At 39.3% G+C, this 20,972-nt stretch overlaps 3 protein-coding genes across 6 annotated transcripts; all 3 read left to right on the top strand.

Annotated features, from left to right (window-relative positions):
- Positions 1 to 971: 971 nt before the first annotated feature.
- On the top strand, positions 972 to 8,694 carry slc4a1b (solute carrier family 4 member 1b (Diego blood group)). Its single transcript, XM_029455733.1, has 16 exons — positions 972 to 1,128; positions 1,645 to 1,780; positions 3,145 to 3,217; positions 3,593 to 3,635; positions 3,743 to 3,927; positions 4,594 to 4,804; positions 4,906 to 5,109; positions 5,334 to 5,482; positions 5,650 to 5,844; positions 5,950 to 6,198; positions 6,315 to 6,404; positions 7,014 to 7,180; positions 7,279 to 7,520; positions 7,688 to 7,857; positions 8,352 to 8,525; positions 8,614 to 8,694. The coding sequence occupies exons 1-16, from the start codon at positions 972 to 974 to the stop codon at positions 8,692 to 8,694; spliced, it is 2,526 nt and encodes an 841-aa protein (XP_029311593.1).
- A 1,284-nt stretch (positions 8,695 to 9,978) lies between these two features.
- On the top strand, positions 9,979 to 15,033 carry LOC115024295 (nucleolar transcription factor 1-A-like). Its single transcript, XM_029455756.1, has 16 exons — positions 9,979 to 10,314; positions 10,670 to 10,845; positions 11,177 to 11,254; positions 11,500 to 11,655; positions 11,751 to 11,815; positions 11,907 to 11,949; positions 12,139 to 12,188; positions 12,852 to 12,993; positions 13,101 to 13,142; positions 13,225 to 13,293; positions 13,384 to 13,457; positions 13,586 to 13,775; positions 13,880 to 13,927; positions 14,022 to 14,078; positions 14,186 to 14,248; positions 14,335 to 15,033. Exons 1-16 carry the CDS (start codon positions 10,281 to 10,283, stop codon positions 14,398 to 14,400), a joined length of 1,353 nt encoding a protein of 450 aa, XP_029311616.1. The 5' UTR covers positions 9,979 to 10,280; the 3' UTR covers positions 14,401 to 15,033.
- Positions 15,034 to 15,252: 219 nt separating this feature from the next.
- atxn7l3b (ataxin 7 like 3b) lies at positions 15,253 to 19,796 on the top strand. Of its 4 annotated transcripts, none has more exons than XM_029455792.1 (9): positions 15,253 to 15,399; positions 15,936 to 15,982; positions 16,092 to 16,215; positions 16,349 to 16,481; positions 17,211 to 17,382; positions 17,528 to 17,628; positions 17,737 to 17,759; positions 17,925 to 17,970; positions 18,825 to 19,796. In XM_029455792.1, the coding sequence occupies exons 3-9, from the start codon at positions 16,165 to 16,167 to the stop codon at positions 18,842 to 18,844; spliced, it is 546 nt and encodes a 181-aa protein (XP_029311652.1). In that variant the 5' UTR covers positions 15,253 to 15,399; positions 15,936 to 15,982; positions 16,092 to 16,164; the 3' UTR covers positions 18,845 to 19,796. The 4 variants fall into 4 exon arrangements, with proteins under 4 accessions (XP_029311652.1, XP_029311648.1, XP_029311649.1 ...); XM_029455788.1 differs by having other exon boundaries at positions 15,255 to 15,399; positions 18,845 to 19,796; XM_029455789.1 differs by having other exon boundaries at positions 15,278 to 15,504; positions 18,845 to 19,796.
- Positions 19,797 to 20,972: the final 1,176 nt, after the last annotated feature.

Below are 20,972 nucleotides of genomic sequence, written 5' to 3'. Positions count from 1 at the left end.
GAAGCGTGCGCACTGATATTTCTGCTGTTCCCTTCACCCACAACTGCAAACTTCAGCAGGAGCCAACAAGCTCAGAGATATTCAGTAAAGTGTACTCTTACTCTTGATAAGATATTAATCTAAATACCTGAAATGAAAATACAAATACTTACTTTTTCAATTTCACTAGCAGCATTTCTTTTTCTTATCTTTTCAATATCATTGCCAATATTACTTTCAATTTCATGCACAATGTAACTTATTTTACTAAATGTATCTTGTAGGAACAAAAGTAGCCACTTGTGTTTGTATTACTTCTTATAAACTATATAATTATTACTGTTTTGTTGTTATTATTTTTGAGAAATCTCTTTAATCTATCTTATCTTAAATAGTAACATCACTATGCAGCAACAGGCAAGCCGTCTTTTAAACTCACTCACGCTTAGCGGAAGACTTTCCTATTATTAGTTGTATAATATTCTGTTTATTTTATTGATATTCTGCTCCTGCCTTGGTACCTCATCGTTTTAGCAATTGTTACCATTTATCTCTAACTTTGGTAAGACGGAAGGAACAATAACAGCAACCAAATAACACTTTCACTGCACATGTGGGCATGTTCGTTATACGGCCTTCGTAATACGGCCTTAAAAATAATGTGAACCCAACCTAAACATCATTCACATTTTCCTGATATAAAAACTATTTTGTATTTACATGTAGAATTTCCAATATCAGGTTTTATAGAGACAAAATATTCAGTCAGAGTGAAACACACAGACGAGCAGGAGGTGGTCAGTGAAGCCACAGTCGTTCACCACATGCTTCAGCTGTAATTGTGGGAGGTGCGCGTTTAATTCATCCACCTGCCCCGTCCAGATTTTCACTCACTGTCTCACAGACACAAGCATGGTTTTGTGCCTCCGTTCCACATGCATGTCCTTATTGGGCAGTGTTTGCCTCTGCTTTTGTCTGTGCCTTCAGAGGTTATGAAGGACCAGAAGCAGCAGACCTTCTGGCAGGAGACGGGCCGATGGGAGGGCTCCGAGGAGAGCTTCGATCCTCAGTCCGGGGTGTGGGCGACTTCGAGCATCTCCTACCTCACCTTCAAGAGCCTCATCCAGCTCAGACGCACCATGAACACAGGTCAGAGGAAAATCAATGGAAACTTGAAGAGGTCTTTAAAATATGAATCAAGCTGTCTTTATATAATTATTTTCAGCGGTGCACAGTTAACTACATTTACTCAAGTACTGTACTTTATGAGGTATTTTAAGTAATTTCACTTTATGCTACATTTTAGTACTTTAAGAGGGACATACATGTACATGACAGCGTTAGTTACTTTGCAGATTCAGACTAATGTTACAAAACATAATCAACAATTACATTATGATGATTAGATTCAAATTAGCTGCAACTTTTAGCTCCACAAAAACTACTTTTTCAGTATCCTTGTTGTTACTAACCGCTGAGAAAATAAATGCTTTTTCTCTCACAGTATGTTTCACCGTGAAAGAGCCAAATTAAACTCTTAAAATCCAACAGGCTGGACTCTTATTAGCTCTCATTCTGCCTGAACCTCCCCTCTTAAAACACAACCACACTGCCCTCCTCTTCATGATCACCTCTGAATGTCTTCCAACGTGTATCTTTGTCAAGGTGTGACGATTTTCGACTGTGAAGAGCAGACACTGGCCGGCATCGCAGAGAAGATGGTCAATGAGATGGTTAAAAAGAAGGAGATCCAACCTGGAGCCAGGGAGGGAGTGCTGAAATCTCTGCTTCAAAACCACAGGTATCCTTCCAAGACATCACCCAACAGTGACTCAAACATAAATGACCTACATTTATGATGCTGTTCTCCAAAGCTGCATGTGAGTATCTTGCACAGAGAAAGTTAAACACAACACGTAGCTATAGTGGAGATCAAACCTGTAATTATGTCTCTGACCACCAAACCGCTGTGTCTGCTTAAGTCTTTATTAAAGGTGACCAGTGTGTACTGTAGTTACCTTGCACTCTAAAAGGGTATGCACTGTCACTGTAGTTCGTTCAATAAGCAAAGCGATCGAAATGAAAACTGCTGTGTGACTTAGATTATTGTTCCCCGTACTAAGATTTTAAGTTTTATTCTTTTCTGAAGTACGGATTTGTCCGATTCTTTTGTTTTTCTGTAGCCATAATTTTAAAGTCCAACCTCTCCAACTTTCTAAGACGTTTTTCAATACAAATCAAAAAGAAATCTGATAACCGTGATATTTCTGAAATGAAATATTTATATCATGTTAATAATACACGTATGAAGATATATGAAATATTATATAATATAAGAAATATCAGTTATGGTTACAGCCTCTCTCTCCACCTCCCTACATTTGTAATTTTGAGTGTAATTAGCTAAATAAACTAATTTAAGATGAATTTGACAGACGGTTTTTCCCTCGATGATATCGTTATAGTGAATTATTTTGACCACGATAATCATGTAGATATTCTGATATTGTGACAGCCCTAGTCTACATATTTTATATAAATTATTTATTTTCTTTTTATTTACTGAACACAGTTAGATTTTAAGATAGTTACACAAAAAATGTGAGAATAATAAGAATAATAATAATATAATAATAAGCTTTATTTGTATAGCACCTTTCATACAAGAATTGCAGCCCAAAGTGCTTCACAGCAAACACATAGTACAAGATTAGACAGAGCATGTACAGTACAATAATCACAGTGTTGATGTACATGAGTGTGAAGTAGCATTAAAAATAGTATAAAAATAGCAGAATTAAAATAGTATAAATAACACTTAAAGCGATAGTTTGGTATTCTGGGAAATGTGACGAGCCTTCTTGCTTAAAAGTTAGATGAGAAGATTGATATCATAGCTGTACAGTAAATATGAAGCCACAGCCAGCAGTTAGTTAGCTTAGCTTATCATAAAGACTGAAACAGGGGGAAACAGCTCAAATGGCTCCACCTAAAGCTAGGGAAATCTGCCTATAAGTACCAAATCACCTATTATGTTGAATGATTGTTTAGCCAGGTGAATGTATGCGCAGAGAAACTACCAGAGAATAATTTGATTGTCTGCCATCGCAACCACTCAGTCTGACACAAAATCAGCCAATGACACGTGTTGTGTTCTCCCTCCAGCCAATCAGATGACCCGGAGAGACAAGCCCTGACTGATGGGGTGGACCTGAAGAAGTTTTCAGTCAAGGACAGGGTAATGTCTTCTACTGATGAGATCACCCATATGAATGTGTCATTGATGATAACATGATCTGATATCATGACAATGGGGAGGCGATGGCAGTGAACTTAAAGGTTTGAGTGACTTCTGGCGTCAGAACATTTAGAAAGTCCCGAGAGGAGTCAAGATTTTAGAGGATTCTGCTTTTTTTTAAGATACGTACATTTACTGTGTAAAAGTAAGTATTTGCACAAGCAGGAATTCCTAAAATGTAATATCCTCTGAAACCTGCTGCTGTCATTTCCAAACAGCACAGATTATCAAGACAAGCTCCACTTTAAAAATGCAGTTTGTTTGTGATAATGTGGATGGGAAAGTCTGATCTTTGCTCATTCTGTGTTTCTTCAGAGACAAGAATCTGACTGCGTTGAGGCCTCCATGGTGCTAGTAGGTAAGCCAGTGTTTGCATTGTTTTCACTGAGGATCTGGAGTACAGCGTGTGTGTGTTTGTTGCTGCAGAAGCAATTTGCATACAATACTTCTATCCTTTTGAACCAGGAGCCTTGGACTTCCTGGAAAGGCCTACAGTTGTATTTGTGCGTCTGAAGGAAGCGGTGGTGCTCGACTCTGCCTTAGAGGCCCCGGTGCCAGTACGCTTCATCTTTACTCTGATAGGCCCCAGCAAGAGTGACATGGACTACCACGAGACTGGACGGGCCATGGCAGCACTAATGGCTGACAAAGTGAGTTAGCTGACACTTTAAGTAGACCTAAACCCTGTGAGCAGTGACACAGGAATATTTCACTATCAAAATGTTCATTTATATAAATTATTCACCCTGTGTTGCCGTTTTTTGCATGCCTCCACTTACGTCTAAGTATATGTGTTTTTTAAACAGTAAGGTTTTATCAAAGACGCAACTGTTTGGGAAGTAGTTAGCATACGACTGGATCAATGAGACTTGTATCATACTGCAGGAGTTGTGTAAGAGTTTGTAAACAGATTATTGATTTAGTTTTGCTGATGTTAAACACACCCCCCCATTAATTTAAATTCATCAAGTAATTTCTCTGTGGCATGTGTGAGAATTCAAGGTAACACGGAGTGAGTAATTCATATACAAATTATAATTTTGGGGCTGAAGTATTCCTTTAATAGAACACATAATACTTAATAGACAACTTCAGGTACAAATTCAGGGTAGTCTAAGTTCAACTTGCTGAACAAGTCCAAGTAAAGCCCTGATTTTAGTCATCGTCAATAAAGAAACAAAGAACTGTTAGGAAGGCGGAAATGTACTACCACTCCACAACAGTTATTGATAGTGTGAAATGGGTATTCACTCCTTGCTGAATGCGACCTGATCTTGCAATGTGCAGTCCTAACATCTCCACTACCTCCATCCCAGGTGTTCAACCAGGCATCGTTTCAGGCAAAGAGCCCCCGTGAGCTGACGGACGCCATGTCCGACTTCATGGACTGCAGCATCGTCATCCCGCCCACAGAGATCCAGAACGAAGCCATGCTCAGCTCCATCATCAGCTTTCAGAAGAAACTACTGCAGGACAGGTTCCAGTACTCTGAGACCACCACCCGTCTGGACTCCAAACCTCGCAGGGGTGAGTCATCAACACACACCCAGAACTACAGTATCAGTCAGAAAACGTTGGATTGTATACAACACATGTACAAAAAAACAACTGTGTTTTTTTTCCTCCAGTTTCCATCTTAACTGGTCCCCCACCTGAAGACCCCCTGTCCCGTACTGGTCGCCCATTTGGCGGGATGATACGAGACATAAAGAGGCGCTACCATTACTACAAGAGTGACATCACAGATGCTCTAAACGCCCAGGTCCTTGCCGCCATCATCTTCATCTACTTCGCCGCCCTGTCTCCCGCCATCACCTTCGGAGGACTGCTGGGTATGTTTGCATGTTTTATTTGTATGAGACATGGTGTTTGTGTCGCCTGTTAGGTCTTTGAAAGGATGTGCCTTTCCAAGATTTGTTTGTGGTTCATCCAACGTTGAATACCCAAATGTAAAACGGTAGCACACACACAGATCTTCAGGACAAAAAGTTGACAAATCTCAATTTCACCGATTTATTCTGGTCACAGTATTTTGCCATCATCTTTGCCACTACAGCTGATAAGGTGGACAACATGATGGGCGTTTCAGAGCTCCTCATCTCCACCAGCATTCAGGGGATCATCTTCTGCTTCGTTGCTGCTCAGCCCGTCCTGGTCATTGGTTTCTCTGGTCCTCTGTTAGTGTTTGAGGAGGCCTTCTTCGCTGTAAGTTATAACACTGAATCATGTAGGGGAACTGTAGAGTCTCTTCAGTTCCATATCATCCCACGAAAGATAGTTTCTGTGACAGATTTGTGATACATTGTTGAATACCACAACCAAGTAAATGTGTTGTTCAGAGTTCAACTGATCCCCAGTTTCCCTTCTTTCAGTTCTGCAAGTCCCAGGACATTGAGTACATTGTGGGGAGAGTGTGGGTTGGAGTGTGGCTGGTCATCATCGTGGTGGTCATTGTGGCCTGTGAGGGCAGCTTCCTGGTGCGGTTCATCTCCCGCTTCACCCAGGAAATATTCTCCATCCTCATCTCCCTCATCTTCATCTATGAAACCTTTTCCAAGCTAGGAAGGGTAAACCATCTTCATCCATTTCACACATTTCATCTGTCCAAAGTGCTGACTCTCATGGCCAGATTATAATCTTTCTTCATTTACTCTGTCCTGACCTCTCTTTAGACCTTCAAGGCTCATCCGCTGATTCTGAATTACGATCATCTGAATACAACTCTAGAAAATCCCTGGGACCCAAAAATGGAACAGATGGCCACTTATGACAACGCCACAGGCAACACAACGGTTGTTGTCAACATTATTAAGCCATCTTACCCCAACACAGCCCTGCTCTCCATGTGCCTCATGTTAGGCTGCTTCTTCATTGCTTTCTTTCTGCGCCAGTTCAAGAACGGCACTTTTCTTCCTGGAAAGGTGAGTCGGGTACACATGCCATTACAAGTGTGTTAAAGAAAATGATATGCCAATGATAAGTGAACATGCTATTAATGTTATCTGGTCTTTAATTAAATGTTTAACTCTTTAATTAGGTCAGACGTTTGCTTGGTGACTTTGGCGTGCCCATTGCCATTTTCCTCATGGTTCTCGTGGACTACAATATTGATGATACCTACACCCAGGTTGGCCCATAAGCTTCTAAATCCAGTTCATGTGCTCAATACATGCAATACATGTCTTAAAACGTTAGTAAAGTGCACATATAAAAAGGTTTTGCTTGCTGTAGTCAGTCCTCTCTCGGTGCAAAAATCAATTCAAAGGTTTATCTGAAGCTCATGCAACAATATTTTCTTGGTTGGTAGCGTTCACCAATCCTTCTGTGAGTCGAGAGCTGAACAGCTTTTAACATACATTTCTACAGTAACTAAGATGAAATGAATCAAATCAAGTGAATATCGGCCAAAGTTAGAGTCTTATTAGTATAACATTCACTCTTTTTGTTACAATCCTTTCACTGCAGCACAACAAGGAAGATTTTACACTATAAACACTGTAACGTTGGAAAATATTCACTTGATTTGATTACCTCAGGCTGCTGAAGCCTCATATTATCTCCAGATGAATAGATAGTCGCCCATCACTTCCATTGAGAGTGCATTTTGGATTTAATGGCCAGCATGGTGGCAAAACCTGTTTCATTGCACATATATAGTTTTAAGAAAAGAAAAGTAAGCATGTCCTTTCACACTTGTTAGATTTAATAAAAAAAGCGGGTGGCCTTTTCTTTATAGAAACTAGTGGTTCCCAAAGGTCTGATGGTGTCCAACCCGTCCAAAAGAGGCTGGCTCATCAACCCCTTTGGAGAGCACCAGACTTTCCCTGTGTGGTTGATGTTTGCGTGCTTTGTCCCGGCCTTGCTCGTCTTTATTCTCATCTTTCTGGAGTCTCAGATCACAACGTGAGTCGTTACATCTCAACAACAATATCACTCACTGAATGATCAACCTGAGAAAACATCACATGTCCTTGATTCATTCATTTTGTATCTGTTCACAGTTTGATTGTGAGTAAGCCTGAGCGGAAGATGGTCAAAGGCTCCGGGTTCCACTTCGACTTGCTGATTTTAGTTGGCATGGGAGGGATTGGTGCAATATTTGGTGTGCCGTGGCTTAGCGCTGCCACGGTGCGATCTGTCACCCACGCCAACGCCCTCACTGTCATGAGCAAAGGACCAAAACATGTGATTGAGAAGGTGATGGAGCAGCGGGTCAGTGGCATCCTGGTGGCGTTGCTTGTTGGTAAGTGCTGTCTAATCATCCATGTATCTTTTCCAAGACTTTTACTATTTTATTACATTTTTATATTTTATCAAGCTCAGACCTGTAACAAAATGATGATGTTATAATTAATCACATTATATTATCAAAAAACATAGTTTTATTACTTTATTACTATTTGTGTCTAGGTCTGTCAATTCTGATGGAGCCGATCCTAAAGATGATTCCCATGTCGGCCTTGTTCGGGATCTTTCTCTACATGGGAGTTACGTCACTCAATGGCATCCAGCTGTGGGATCGGATGCTGCTTCTGCTCATCCCTAAGAAATATCACCCAGACGAACCCTACGCCACCAGAGTAAGAGTCCCATGATTACTAAAGTGCTTTAGAAATTATATGTTATGTGATGCTAAATGATGGATTGGCAACTGTGCAGCACCCTAGGACTGTTGCTACTTCACTTTAAGTGTAAATGCACCATATCCAGCAGTATTTGTGTAGAAAGTGTAAAGAGTAATGTAGGGGCTGCCAAATAGTAAACATTTGGTTGCAATTTTCTAGCTGAAATATTTTAATATTTAGCTAATTTTCCTAACATTTGAGGTTGAGGTTTATGTAAAAAAAATGTTCTATGTAATTAGTAAGGATACGGTTATATTTAAAAAAGAGAATCTTTAAAAAGAAGTTAAATAAATGTTCAATCTAAATGTTAAATCTAATCTAAATATTTTGAAAATATGCAAATTGCCCACCTGCGTCTATCGTTTTTGCAACCTCTAGATCTAGAGCCTCTAAATCACACCAGACCACACCATGTCTATCTGACTAATATTTTGACACTTTGCCTACAGGTGTGCACAGGACGGATGCACTTGTTCACGGCCATCCAGATAGTGTGCCTTGCACTTTTGTGGATTGTTAAGTCCAGTCCAGTATCCCTCGCACTTCCCTTCATACTCATCCTCACCATCCCTCTACGCATGTTTATGACTGGGCGTCTCTTCACTGAACTGGAGATGAAATGTGTAAGTGGATACCTCCGGTCATTTGGATAAATGAATGCTGATGTAAGCAGTATTAAGCACTCATCTTTTTGTGTCTGCTGTGTTTTAGTTGGATGCTGAAGACGCCAAAGTGACGTTCGAGGAGGAGCCGGGGCAGGATGTATACTGTGAATCTCAGATGCCATTGTAGATGTCTTCCATCACAGCTAGCATGCCAGCAATACTTTTATTTTAACAAAAATATATTTATTTTATATGTAGCTCATATGTTTCATCTACATGTACCTATGAGCTCAAACAAGTTTAAAGTATTTTTTCATGTCAAATGCGAATATAAATTATATCTTTATGAACATTGATATCTTATTAAAAAAAAGGTTTTCAACAGTCACTCAGGTAAATTATTTGCTTTATGTTGTTTTGTTTCTAATAGCTTGTGCTTTACACACTACTGAAGCTGGAAATATTTGTATTATATTGAAATGTTTTTACAAAAAAGTAAGACATGAACATTTAGAAGAGGCATTGGTCTAAAAACGGACATATCGGACGCTGATTGGAAAATATTGTAGTGTTAAAAGCGAAGAAATTATGTTTTTCCAAGCAATCGAACATTGAATGTAATGTTGTAACATGTGCCACTTAAGTTATTGTTGTACTCACTTGCTAGATGCGAGTAAAATCCAAATATGAATGAAGTAATACATGATTTATAAGGCAATGATGCAAGCAAAGTGTAGATATTTTAGCAAGAATGATCAAACTGGTAACACTGCAGAGCATCACCACTGTATTGCAATACAGGGAAAGATAAAATGGTGAATGTTTGTGTGTTGTTAAGTTTATATTGTGTGTTATTTGCTGTCTTATTGTCATCGCTCTATAAATAATTAAAAAAACCTACCTCCCAAAAGACCTTTCAACTTGGTTTCATTGGTTGTGGCTGGCTTTTGATTTGGTTTAAAGAAAGCAGGGACCAATAAAATGCTTTGGCGATCTTATTTTATACTTTTCCTGTAAGATTTTGATTATTGATTACTTCTCACTTTGGTACCTGTGACATCAATGAATAATATGCATGGGAAACCGAAAAAAAACCCTCAATCTTTATGTAGCATTTTTCATGCAAAGTTTCAATACAATTAAATAATGTACAGACAATGAATTAGTACATTTACAACCTAAATGCAGGATTACAGATCTGCCCCTGGTAATGAAAGACATGTTAATATGTTGATAAGCTTGTAACAGTAGAAATGTAAGGCAAGATTTAAGGTTAAAAGCTCAGGTGATAAACCAAAATATATATATGTGCACGCTCAATAGGTGGCACTTTGTAAACTCAACGCTGCTCAAAACATAACACCCGCCAGCAAAATCAAAGAAGAAGAAAGAGAGTAATCTAATTGGCTGTTTTCTGGCACGTTGGATGACACTCGTTCCTGATTGGTTGCTGCCACAGCAAGGACCCGCCTACCCCAAATGGAGTAATCCGACATTTTATTGGCTAAACAACACTGATGAACGTGTTTCTTTTTCTCTGCAGCTCCATGTAGTGTTTTTGTTCTGTAGAATAGCGTAATGGTAACAACGACAGTTGATAAGATACATACTTACGTTAAATGTCGCTAGCTCTTTGTTAATTTGCTATCGAAGCTAAGCTTGATATTTTAGCTCACTAGCTAATGTTGTACAGGAGTCACAGAGACGGATCTGAAGTTCTGTTTGCGTTCAGCTACCAAAAGACTTCTGCTGCAAAAACTTTTTATTGGAAAGATGAGTGGAACAGAAACTATGACTGACGAACCTGGTGGGTGTAATTACATGACATTTTAATTACTTAACTTAAATTACACAAAGTACTTAAAAGTAGCTGGGTTTTCTGACATGCAAGCTATATAGGATTGTGTTTTGATATTGGAACAATATAAAAAAATAAGCAAATTAAAAAGAGAAAGGAAAATGTCAAAATGAAATAAATAATTTAATAAAAAATGTGTATAAATATAACAGACATATAAATATAAATTAAATTAAATATTTAAATAAAAATAAATAAAATATAAATATAACATTGATTTCTACTTTTTATCTTCCACTTTAATCTTCCTTATCTTATTTATTTCTAATTATTGACTTTTTTTGTCCCTGTGCTATAACTACAGCGTGGACCAAGGCCAACCTCCGGACGCTTCTTGCTGCAATGAAAACCAGCATCCCAAAACGAGACAGAAAGAGAACATATTTCAAAGGACTGATACTGTTCGACTGGAAAGAGGTGGCTTTCCCCCCTTTCTCCCCTGAAGCATGCAAAGAAAAGTGGGGAGAGATTATGAAGAAGGTGAGTCCCAGTTTAACTAACTTTCAGTTGTACCACGGAAGCTGCTCTGAGGCTTTCAATTCTATAACGCAGTACGTCAGCCGATGAAGTTTCTAATTAACTTAAAAGATTACATTATTCTCACATTATAAGAACAGTGAGCAAAAAGCTAAATAAAATATCGCACATATACTACATACAATCCCACACCCTTTTTTAATCCCAATTTATTTTGGAGTCGTTTGCAGTAGGTCATCTGCACAACAGACAATTCACTGATTCAAAATATTCCTTTAAGACACACTTATGTATATTGTTTGTTCAGTGTAATATCCTTGTTGTTCTTGCTCAGATGATGAAGATTCGAACCCTCACGGAGCTCATCGTTGAAGCTGAAGATGTCATTTCCAATCCTATCCAGAACCTCCGGGTAAGCACAGCACAATCGAGCTGTACAGAGCTTCATGTTGTAGATACATAATTGCTCTGTGCAACTTTATATTTAATATACCATATCATCTAGTCATCATTATGACAGGTCATTGTGTCTAATGCAAATCTCCTGCAAAACAATCATGACTCCTCGGTCTTGAAATCTGGATGTATTGCACACTGAAAGTCCAGTAACCCCAACATGTTTCATTCTGTGAGTTAACAGCAAGTCATTTCCTGCAGATCCACCCAGAGCACCCGAAGAGACCCAGACCTCCAAATGCCATCTTTTTTGAGGAAAATTGGAGCAAGTTTAATAAGAAGCAGACACGTATGAGCCAAGCAAAGCTGTTCACGCACTTAAGCAAAGAGTACCAGTTGCTCCCAGATGAAGAGAAGGTACAGTCAGTGAAAGGCTTCTGCTTAAACAGCACTTCTTCTCATTCGTTGTTGCCTAAAGCCATTTTAAATGATGAATTACTGATATTTTCCAGGCTCAATATGTGGATAAATTCAAGCTTGAAGTGGAGGAATACAAGAAAAAGATGGAGAAGTTCAAGTAATGAATTAAATACACTTACTCTACCTCAAGTCATTTGGATCAGGCTGCCTGTGTACATTTAATGTCAAACTGATTTTTTGTCTTTCAGTAAACAACATACAAAGAAGAGGCTCTCTGCAGACTGCACAGATGTAAGTGACGGTCACATCAGCCACACTTAGTCATGAACTCTTGTGTACTGACTGAATACCTATTAATATAATATGCATATGATTTAATACAGTTCAAATGTCTGAAGGGCACTTATAACACTGCTGGCAAGGTTCTCATCCTTAATCAATTATCTCCAAATTGATGTGTGACCTCTCTTGCTAATGCAGGATGAAGAGCAGACTGAAGATGCAAAGTGCCTGCCTGCTAAGCCTCCTTTGTAAGAGACACACACACACACACACACACACACACACACACACACACACACACACACACACACACACCTCTCAGTAACTGATAGAGAATGTTATCTTCTTTTTTATTTCTTAAGAATTCACTGGACTTTTATTGTGAAGCTTCATCTTCGTTGATGAAAATAATGGCCGACACCATAGTGGATGAGGATGTAATTAGAGCCTCCAGTTCAGAAGATGCCAAAAGCAAAGTGCGTTCTAAAGGCAGGGTCACACTTGGCGTTGGTCAAACAGCCTCAGGTCGTGGAGATGTTGTGGTTAACTTTAATTTTAGTTTTTTGCAGCTTTTAAGTGTTGGCCTCCCTGACAGAGGGGCCGTCTAAAAGGGTGAGAGACGCACAAGGTGACCTCTTTACATCCTCATCCACTAGGCGGCATTTCCAATTGATACATGCTCAATATTTCCTGCCTGTCATATATAAAGAAGCTCTTTAGAGAACCAGTGATATGTGTTTATATTTTGGTAAAATAACTAATCTAACTCAAGCTTGTGTGTGTGTGTGTGTGTGTGTGTGTGTGTGTGTGTGTGTGTGTGTGTGTGTGTGTGTGTGTGTGTGTGTGTGTGTGTGTGTGTGTGTGTGTGTGTGTGTGTGTGTGTGTGTGTGTGTGTGTGTCTGTGTCTTTAGCAATGGCTATAACATATTCTGCAAAGAGCAACGTTCGTCCATGACGGGTTTTGCATTCAATGCCTACTCGAGTGTTTGGGCCGTACGTTGGCGAAATTTGACTGAGGAAGAGCGGAAGACATACTGCACGCGCTGCAAAGAGGTAGGAAGAAACACACTCGAACCGTTTTGTAGACTGTGCTACAAAAGATTAGCATGTCGGGGTGCAGTAAAAATGGATTGAATGTGAAAGAAACACTTTTCTTTCAGCTGAAGAGGGAGTACTCCACCAAGCTGAATGAATATTTAAACGTAAGTAACTAACGAGACTACAGTTGCAGCATTGAGCTGATGCTGTCAGACTTTGTGTGACGATAGTGTTTCTGTTCCTCAGACTTTTGATGAGGAGGAGCAGCAGAAGATCCTAAAAGAGAATGACATCAAAAGACCTAAAGTGCAAATAGTGAGAAGTCATTTTTTGGTTCCAGCACAATTCTGGTAGTAAGACAGAAGAAAACATTTTCAGTACTTGCTGTCTCTTCTGTTAACAAAGGAGAAAAAGACAAAGAAATACGCCGTAAGAAAAGTTGCAAAGAAACTTCCCGGCGAGCCCAAGAAGCCAACTCAGTAAGCATGACAGTCATACAACATTTGTTCCTTTTTAAGATGCCCATAATGAATTAAAACGTGCAACAAATCAAGCCCTCCATCTTCTACCTGCAGACAAACTTGACTGAATTGTTCTTTCCTCACAGAGCTGGTAATGCAATGTTCTGCAAGAAGCAGATGGCTCTTCTGAAGGAAACAATCCCAAACTCAAGGGAGCGCTTTGCCAAGATCAACCAACTATGGTGCAAGCTCTCTAATGAAGAGAAGTATCAGTACAAAGAGGATGCACGTAAAAACATGGACAAATACTACATCGAGCTGCAGGCCTGGTTTATGGTATAAAGAATCTTCTCCTAATGTTCTTTTACTATTTAGCAATTTTTTTGAAAACTTTAAACTGGAAGTTCCTTTTTAAATGTTTCACCTTTTACGTTCTTCAGACATCCTCCAAAGCAGAGCAGGAGGCGTATCGGATATGTAACCCCAGTGTAAGCACTAACACAAATTCAATTACCCGTTTCATTTTATTGATGTGTTTCTTCACCATTTTTTCTAAGATTGGTAATATGCTTCTCTTTGCAGAAATATAAATACATTCGTACCAACATAAAGCCATGCGTGGACGTCTACAGGCCGTCGGTAAGTTAAAGTGTGGCTACAACACGATAAAGAAAAACTATTCCATGTGCTGCACTCACGTTTTAAGAAGTTCCATTTTCAGTCCACATTTATCGTATGTCACACAGGATTCAGAAGATGAAGAACTTGAGGACAGCAGCAGCGATGAAGAAGATTATATCAGTTATAAGGTTTGAACATTTAAAACACACGTTTTGAGCGTTTGTATTTCATTTTGCAACTCCAGATGTTATAAATGTCAACTGTTGATCTATAGATTGAGGAGGGGGAGGAGGAGGAGGAAGAAGAAGTGGACGATATCATCTCGTTTAAAGTGTATTAGATGGACATGGGATGAACAGCAGGAGCAGCACTGGATTTGAGATGATGGACACGCTCCGGTGGATGACTTTAATGCCACATTGTGCTGTATGGAGGTTGCCATCACCAGTACTCTTATGTATTGTTCCACAACCCAGGCTGGATTACAAAGTGCACCAGGGGCCACACAATCCTCAAGTTTACCCACTATGTGGCGATAAGTGTAATGTGATTAATTGTACTATGTATGTACTGTTTGGGAATATTTGCCACTACAGCACATTACCAACTGATATAATGAGGGCCTTGAATTATTTCACGACAAATAAATAAAAATTTGCTTTAAGAGAACTCAATCTTTGGCAGTAAATGTAATGTTCATGTAGGAACCCTGGGTCTGGGTTCTTAAAGGTCCTGCTTCATTACATAATTATGAGGCCTTGTTGTAATAGGATCCCTCTGCAAAAAAATATATGTTTTAAGACCAATGTTATTTAATAACATGTGTTAATACAAATATTGTATGTAGAAAGCACCACCAGTTTTACTGTCAATACTCAGATTGCCTGAATTTATATTTGATTGGGTCAAATTGATGGGATTTATTGGATATCCCAAGTTTTTTGTTTTATTTGGTTTGAAAAACAATTTTTTTTTTCGTTTTGACGCATTTGTAGTGAAAATGTTTTTTTTTTTTAAATATTTCTAATAAACATGTTAAATAAATGTGATTCATCTTTGATTGTCTGTTCAAGTAACAATGTACAAACTAGAGCATACAAGGGATAATAAAAAAAATAGGATGGTTACTACAAAGCCGAACAAAAGGCTAATTTAACCCCTATGATGCACGGGGGTAACACGCAGTCTCATGCTGGCCTGGATGATAAACACACTCACTGGAGTTGACTGAGAAAAGCTCCGGCAGTGCTGCAAAGGAAGCGCTTGGTGGAAACTCGTGTTGCGATCGATTGCTACTGTCTGATCTCTGTGATGTAAAGATGGATGCCTGCCGAAATAGGTAAATAAACACAATTAGAAAATTTGCGTGGCTGTGACTGCGGTATTCCTCGCAGAAAGTCTTTTATATTGGGATTACAAGCGTCGTTTTTGTGTCATTTCGAGGGTGAGTTGAGAGGCGCACAGCCGCAGTGCAGCAGCGGTGTTGGGTTCGGGGACAAGCCTCGCTGTGGTCAAATGTAATTCTTCAAAAGCAAAAAGCATTCAGTCACACATAAATGTGTTACATTGTTTCTATTTGCTCAGCCTAGTCGGATACATTTGACACGTTAAGCTCGTAGCAGTGGCTGCTGTTGACCTGGAGGATACCGCCTCTTGTTACATTTACCTCTTGGCATGTTTCAATTCCTCCAGCCTATTCATAGCCACGCTCTTTGTTTTCCCCAGCAAGGTTTTGGCTAAGCTACATTCATTAGACAGTAATGCTGGGACCAGCAGTGTTTGAAAAACTGAGCTAACGTCACGTTTGTGTGTTTATTGGGATGTTGCAGTGCTATACCAACAACGCTAAGTTATTTTGTTTTGTGTTATTCGTAGGTTATAAACGTGGGAAGTGAGTCCCTGGCGGTGTTCAACGTGCAGTTGTAAGTAGCTGCATCCCCATTCAAGGCGTCACATGTTGACCATGCGCTGATTTACATTTATTAGTTAATGCCACTGTGTTGCTAACTGTGTGTTTCCCTCCTGCTGCAGCTCTGTTCTGGCCAATGCTTGCTTCGCTACAGCATGACCACAGCAGTGTCGGCTCATCTGGTAGTTCTGGCAAATGAAAATGGAGGAGGTTTCAATGTCCAGCCTGGACAACAGCAAGCTGGAGGTACATTAGAGCAGGGCCACAGTATGATGGTAGTTCAAACAGCCTTGGAAATGCACATACACAGAGACACTGCATGAAACAAACAGACAGTCTGACTTGTGTCTCTGTTCCCCCCCCGGCCCTCTCCTGCCAGGGCCTAGCTCAGGACATCCTGTCTGACCTGGTGGAGGATGCATGCCTGGGTCTTTGCTTCGAGGTCCACCGGGCCGTCAAGCAGGGCTATTTTTTCCTGGATGACACGGACCAAGAAAGCATGAGGGACTTTGGTAAGTCTGCCTAGAGAAATAAACTCGACATAAATAAATATAGATGGAATAATATCTATTTGTGAATATTAACAGAGGTGTGGGCTCCAGTCACACTTGAAATTGATGACTTTAGTTAGAATTGACAAAATACTTGGAATTTTACACCAATGACTTGTGACTTCACTTGGACTTGAGCCTTTTGACTTGAAAATACTTGATACCTTCCCCTAAGCCTAAAGATTAAAAAGTATGTTATTTGTAACCACAAATCAATAATTTTCCTGAATCTGCAGCATTAACACTATTCATTCCTAGTGGTTAGCTAGTAGTTCATTACTTATATTCCCAAGATCCACTTTGTTTGAACCACTCAAGACTGCAACCTGTCAAGTTTCAGGAGAGAACAATGAAGAACTAACATTACGTCACTGAGCGTCAGTGAGAGAAAAATTATACCCAAGTACAAAAACTATGCAGCGGTCAACAAAAAACGATTTGCTGTATGCAAAACATAGAGGTTTGAAAATTACAGACGGAGGTGCATTATGATTTGTTTAGGACTCGTTACTCAGCGTTAAGGACTTGGAACTCCAGTCCAAAGACTTGAGACATACTTGTGATTGCAAAACAATGACTTGTTCCCACCTCTAACGTTGAATGACACGATATGATGGAGAACAAAAAGGCAGAAGACGGCAACGATGCATTCAAGCAATAACGTCTCTCATGCTTATTTTACATTTCCAGAAATTGTGGACCAGCCAGGGTTGGATGTGTTTGGCCAGGTGTACAACCAGTGGAAAAACAAAGAGTGTGTATGTCCCAACTGCAGCCGAAGCATCGCGGCCTCACGCTTCGCCCCGCATCTGGAGAAATGCCTTGGGATGGGACGCAACAGCAGCCGCATAGCCAACCGCAGGTATGAGAGTAAAACAGGTAACCCCAGAGCAAAACAATATAAAATCATAGCAAAATGTGCACCTTTTACTTTGTACTGTTAGCTTAGTAAAAAGTCCACGCTGAGTCATTGTGTGCGTCATGTCTTACTCGTCCCTCTTTTACAGAATAGTCACCGGTAACAACACCAACAACAAGTCGGAGAGCGACCAAGAGGACAATGACGACGTCAATGATAACGACTGGTCTTACGGTGCAGAAAAGAAAGGTGATGTACTCGTGCTATGTTTGACCTCTTTTAAGTGATTTCTAGTGTTGATTGCCAATTTAATCCCCTAATAAAATCTAAAATGTAATATCTTTTTTTTTTTTACAGCCAAGAAAAGGAAATCTGATAAGGTACTTTTTATTTTCCCCGAAATTATTAATACAGCAATCTTGTGGAGCAGCACACTGTTTTATTATCCTCATCATTAATTAATTTATATGAACACATGGAGAATATTTTCTCATTATTCCTGATTTGTCAACCGCGACATGATATTTTTCTTTATTTCATCTCAGAATCCCAACTCACCCAGAAGATCAAAATCATTCAAGCATAAGAGCAGTAAGTGGAAATTAATCCTTGAACTTCACTGTGCTGGCTATTTATTGTTAACGTAATGTATTGTAATCTTGTTTAGTGCAACATTGTTGTTGAATTATTAGATTTTAGAGTAAAGAAGCGAACCTACTTTTTGTCCCAATATATTCATGCCTAGATGAGGGCTTGGTTCTTTCCTTTCAATATTGTTTTGAATATCCATCTCTTGGCTATGCCTCCATTATGCTTTACATTAATCAGAGAAATTATGAAATTAACCCTTGTGCCTCGCTTTAAAAAAAACTGCCATAACCCTTTTGTTTACATGATTTTGTTTTCCATGAAAAATCTAAACACAGAAATTACTTTTTGTATATTAAATGCTATGTTTTTTGTGTTTTTTCTTCCAGCCTGGGATATGTCAATGATTAGAAACAACATTGATTTTGATGCTTTTTTTGTGTGTGTGCAGAAATCTAAGAAAAAAGTATGTGTTTTGCCCAATAGAAAATGTTTCAATCTAGTGAACGATTATAAAAACTACAATTGTGAAGCCAGGGTTTTAGATTGAAAGCATGATGTTATGCTTTAATGGCCGTGGGATCAAAAATTGTGGTTTCAATGGGAACATTTTGTCCTTAAGGGTCCTTCTGCGTTTCGGTATTTTGGCTACACATTTTATTATAGACCTATTATAGGAGCTTAGATTTGGTATAAATACCCCCCCAAAAAAACTCACATCCTTGCCAAAATTGATGCCATATGCTTTAACACCACCAAAATGATTGGGTGGAAAAATGCCCCTGGTGAGGCACAAGGGTTCAGTTAATACTTCCACTGTAATCTGTTTCTGGTATGAGTGAATAAATGACTTCCAGCCTGCTGTTTGTTCCCATAGGCATGATGGGTCCTAGACGTCGCCTGGACAACCAGGAGAGCCCTCGCATGCTGATGAAAGATGAGGCATTCCCTCAATAACATACTCGGCCACAGACACACATTCTCTTACCATCGTGTGTGCACATACACACAGATGCGTACGCACACGGGAAGACCAGTAACACTTCACTCTAGGTTCTTTATGTTGTGAACTCAATGCACGTCCATGTTATAGGTGACATTCATGGCGTTTGCTGCTCTGCAGAAGCAGTCCAGACCTCCCACTGTATACTTGACATGATTTTTTTCACAAAATCATCGTACAAACACTCATTTTCTTTTAGTTTATTTTGTTTCAGAAGTTTTTAGCTGGAGTCCAAAATAATGAATATCACCGTATACGCATTCATTCAGCGGCCAAGCAGAGGCAGCTGTGTGAAGAGCGATCGTGTGCACATACAGTATGTTGTTTTTGTTTGTTTTTTATACAGAAATGATTAGGCATGAGCTGTACTTCTATTTCCTCACCTTTTTTCAAAAAAAAAAAAAAATCTCATTCTTTGAAAAATAATGTCAAAGACAATCATCTCTCATGGTTTGTCTTATAGTTTCACATTCACTGGCTCATAGTTCTTCAGTTGAATCACAATACAGTGTTTGAGAGAGAAGCAACTCTCAGTTTGCCATTCACCTGTGGAAACGTGTTTTAGAAAATGTTCAGTAAATGAACCCCTAATTGTTCAAGCAGGTATTTGCCGCAGACAGCAGGTTTGTTTTGTTTCCTTTTTGGTGGATAGGACGGCTTGTTTTCTAGCATTCAAAAATGTCTTTGTATCATGTGTTTACATTGTAAAAGGTTACATATATCTTTGGTGTGATGTGATAGTGTAAATATTCCAATAGTTGAATTGCTGCTATCATGGCTCAGTTTGTTTCATCTGTCTAGCATAATAAATGATTTGTTACCTGTCGTTACGTCTCGTGTTAACTTGGATCTTTTGACAGGCACTGAAATGAGTTTTAATAGTAGCCCTGCTCAAGTACTTACATTTAAAACTCAAATGACCAACAGGGGGTGCTGTTCAAATGAAGAGATCGAGAGATGTTCCAGTTTTGATTTTTTTTAATGTCATATGAGACATTGAATCTTGCTTTGTGCAAGTTTTTTTCTCCCAGTAATGTGCTGTTGTAGATCTCATTCTTAGGAAATTGAGACATAGTAAACATAAAAGTTCACACAGTGGGAGAAGTAAGAAGTAAAGTGTTCTGCATCGAGTTCCTAGAACTGATAACTGCTAGTTATGCTGCCTTTATGTGCTCCTCCTAAACTCCGATATCTGAGCTCTGATACGGTTGTGTGTTGGGGATCCTTAATGCAGGCTATTGTTGGGCCTCTAGGTATGCAGACATATAATGCATCTGATATATCATGATGTAGACAGTTTTATCTAAAGAATCGGAGATATGTTTGACAACAACAACGACCCATCATGTGTGGTGTAACCAGTGATCAAAGAGCTCAAGTTTTCTAATGTTTCACAAAGAGAATTTAGCTCAGATTAGAGAATAGTCCAAATCATGAACACAGGTTTCTTTATCTAATTTCTTTAGAAACTCATGTTTTGTAAACCAGAACTGCACAAAGTAAATATAACTAAAGCATCTGCATACAAGCTTATTTGTATAACCCTTGAGCTGTTGTGTTGTGTGACCATTAAAGAGGATTCAAAATCCTCCATTTACACATATACTAAAGAAAAAGATATTCTCAACCAGCTACAACAGTGAAATGCTGCTTACACATTGATGCATCAGTATTAAGAACCTAATGTAATATTTAATAATATCAGTTACAGTATTGATAACAATTAATACAAGTGTCTATGAGGCCAGACCGACCCTGCTGGCTGCAAACCCCCTCTACACCCCGTCTCTGCTGGATTACCAACCAGGTAAAGCAAGCAACTCCCCTAACCCCCATCTGCCAGTGAAGTCCCGGGTTCACTATAATTAAACTTGCACCACAATATGCTCAATTTAGGCAGTTTCTGAATTTATTATTACATTTTGTGCCCCCGTCTTTTAGAGAGGCCTCTAGTTTTAAGAATGTTAGCTTACATTGTGTTCACATGGCACGTAGGCTACAT

Source organism: Cottoperca gobio, chromosome 19, assembly GCF_900634415.1.
Source record: "Cottoperca gobio chromosome 19, fCotGob3.1, whole genome shotgun sequence".
Classification (NCBI taxonomy): Eukaryota; Metazoa; Chordata; class Actinopteri; order Perciformes; family Bovichtidae; genus Cottoperca; species Cottoperca gobio.
The sequence above is the reverse complement of the archived record's forward strand: the minus strand, read 5'-3'. Positions and strand labels throughout refer to the sequence as shown.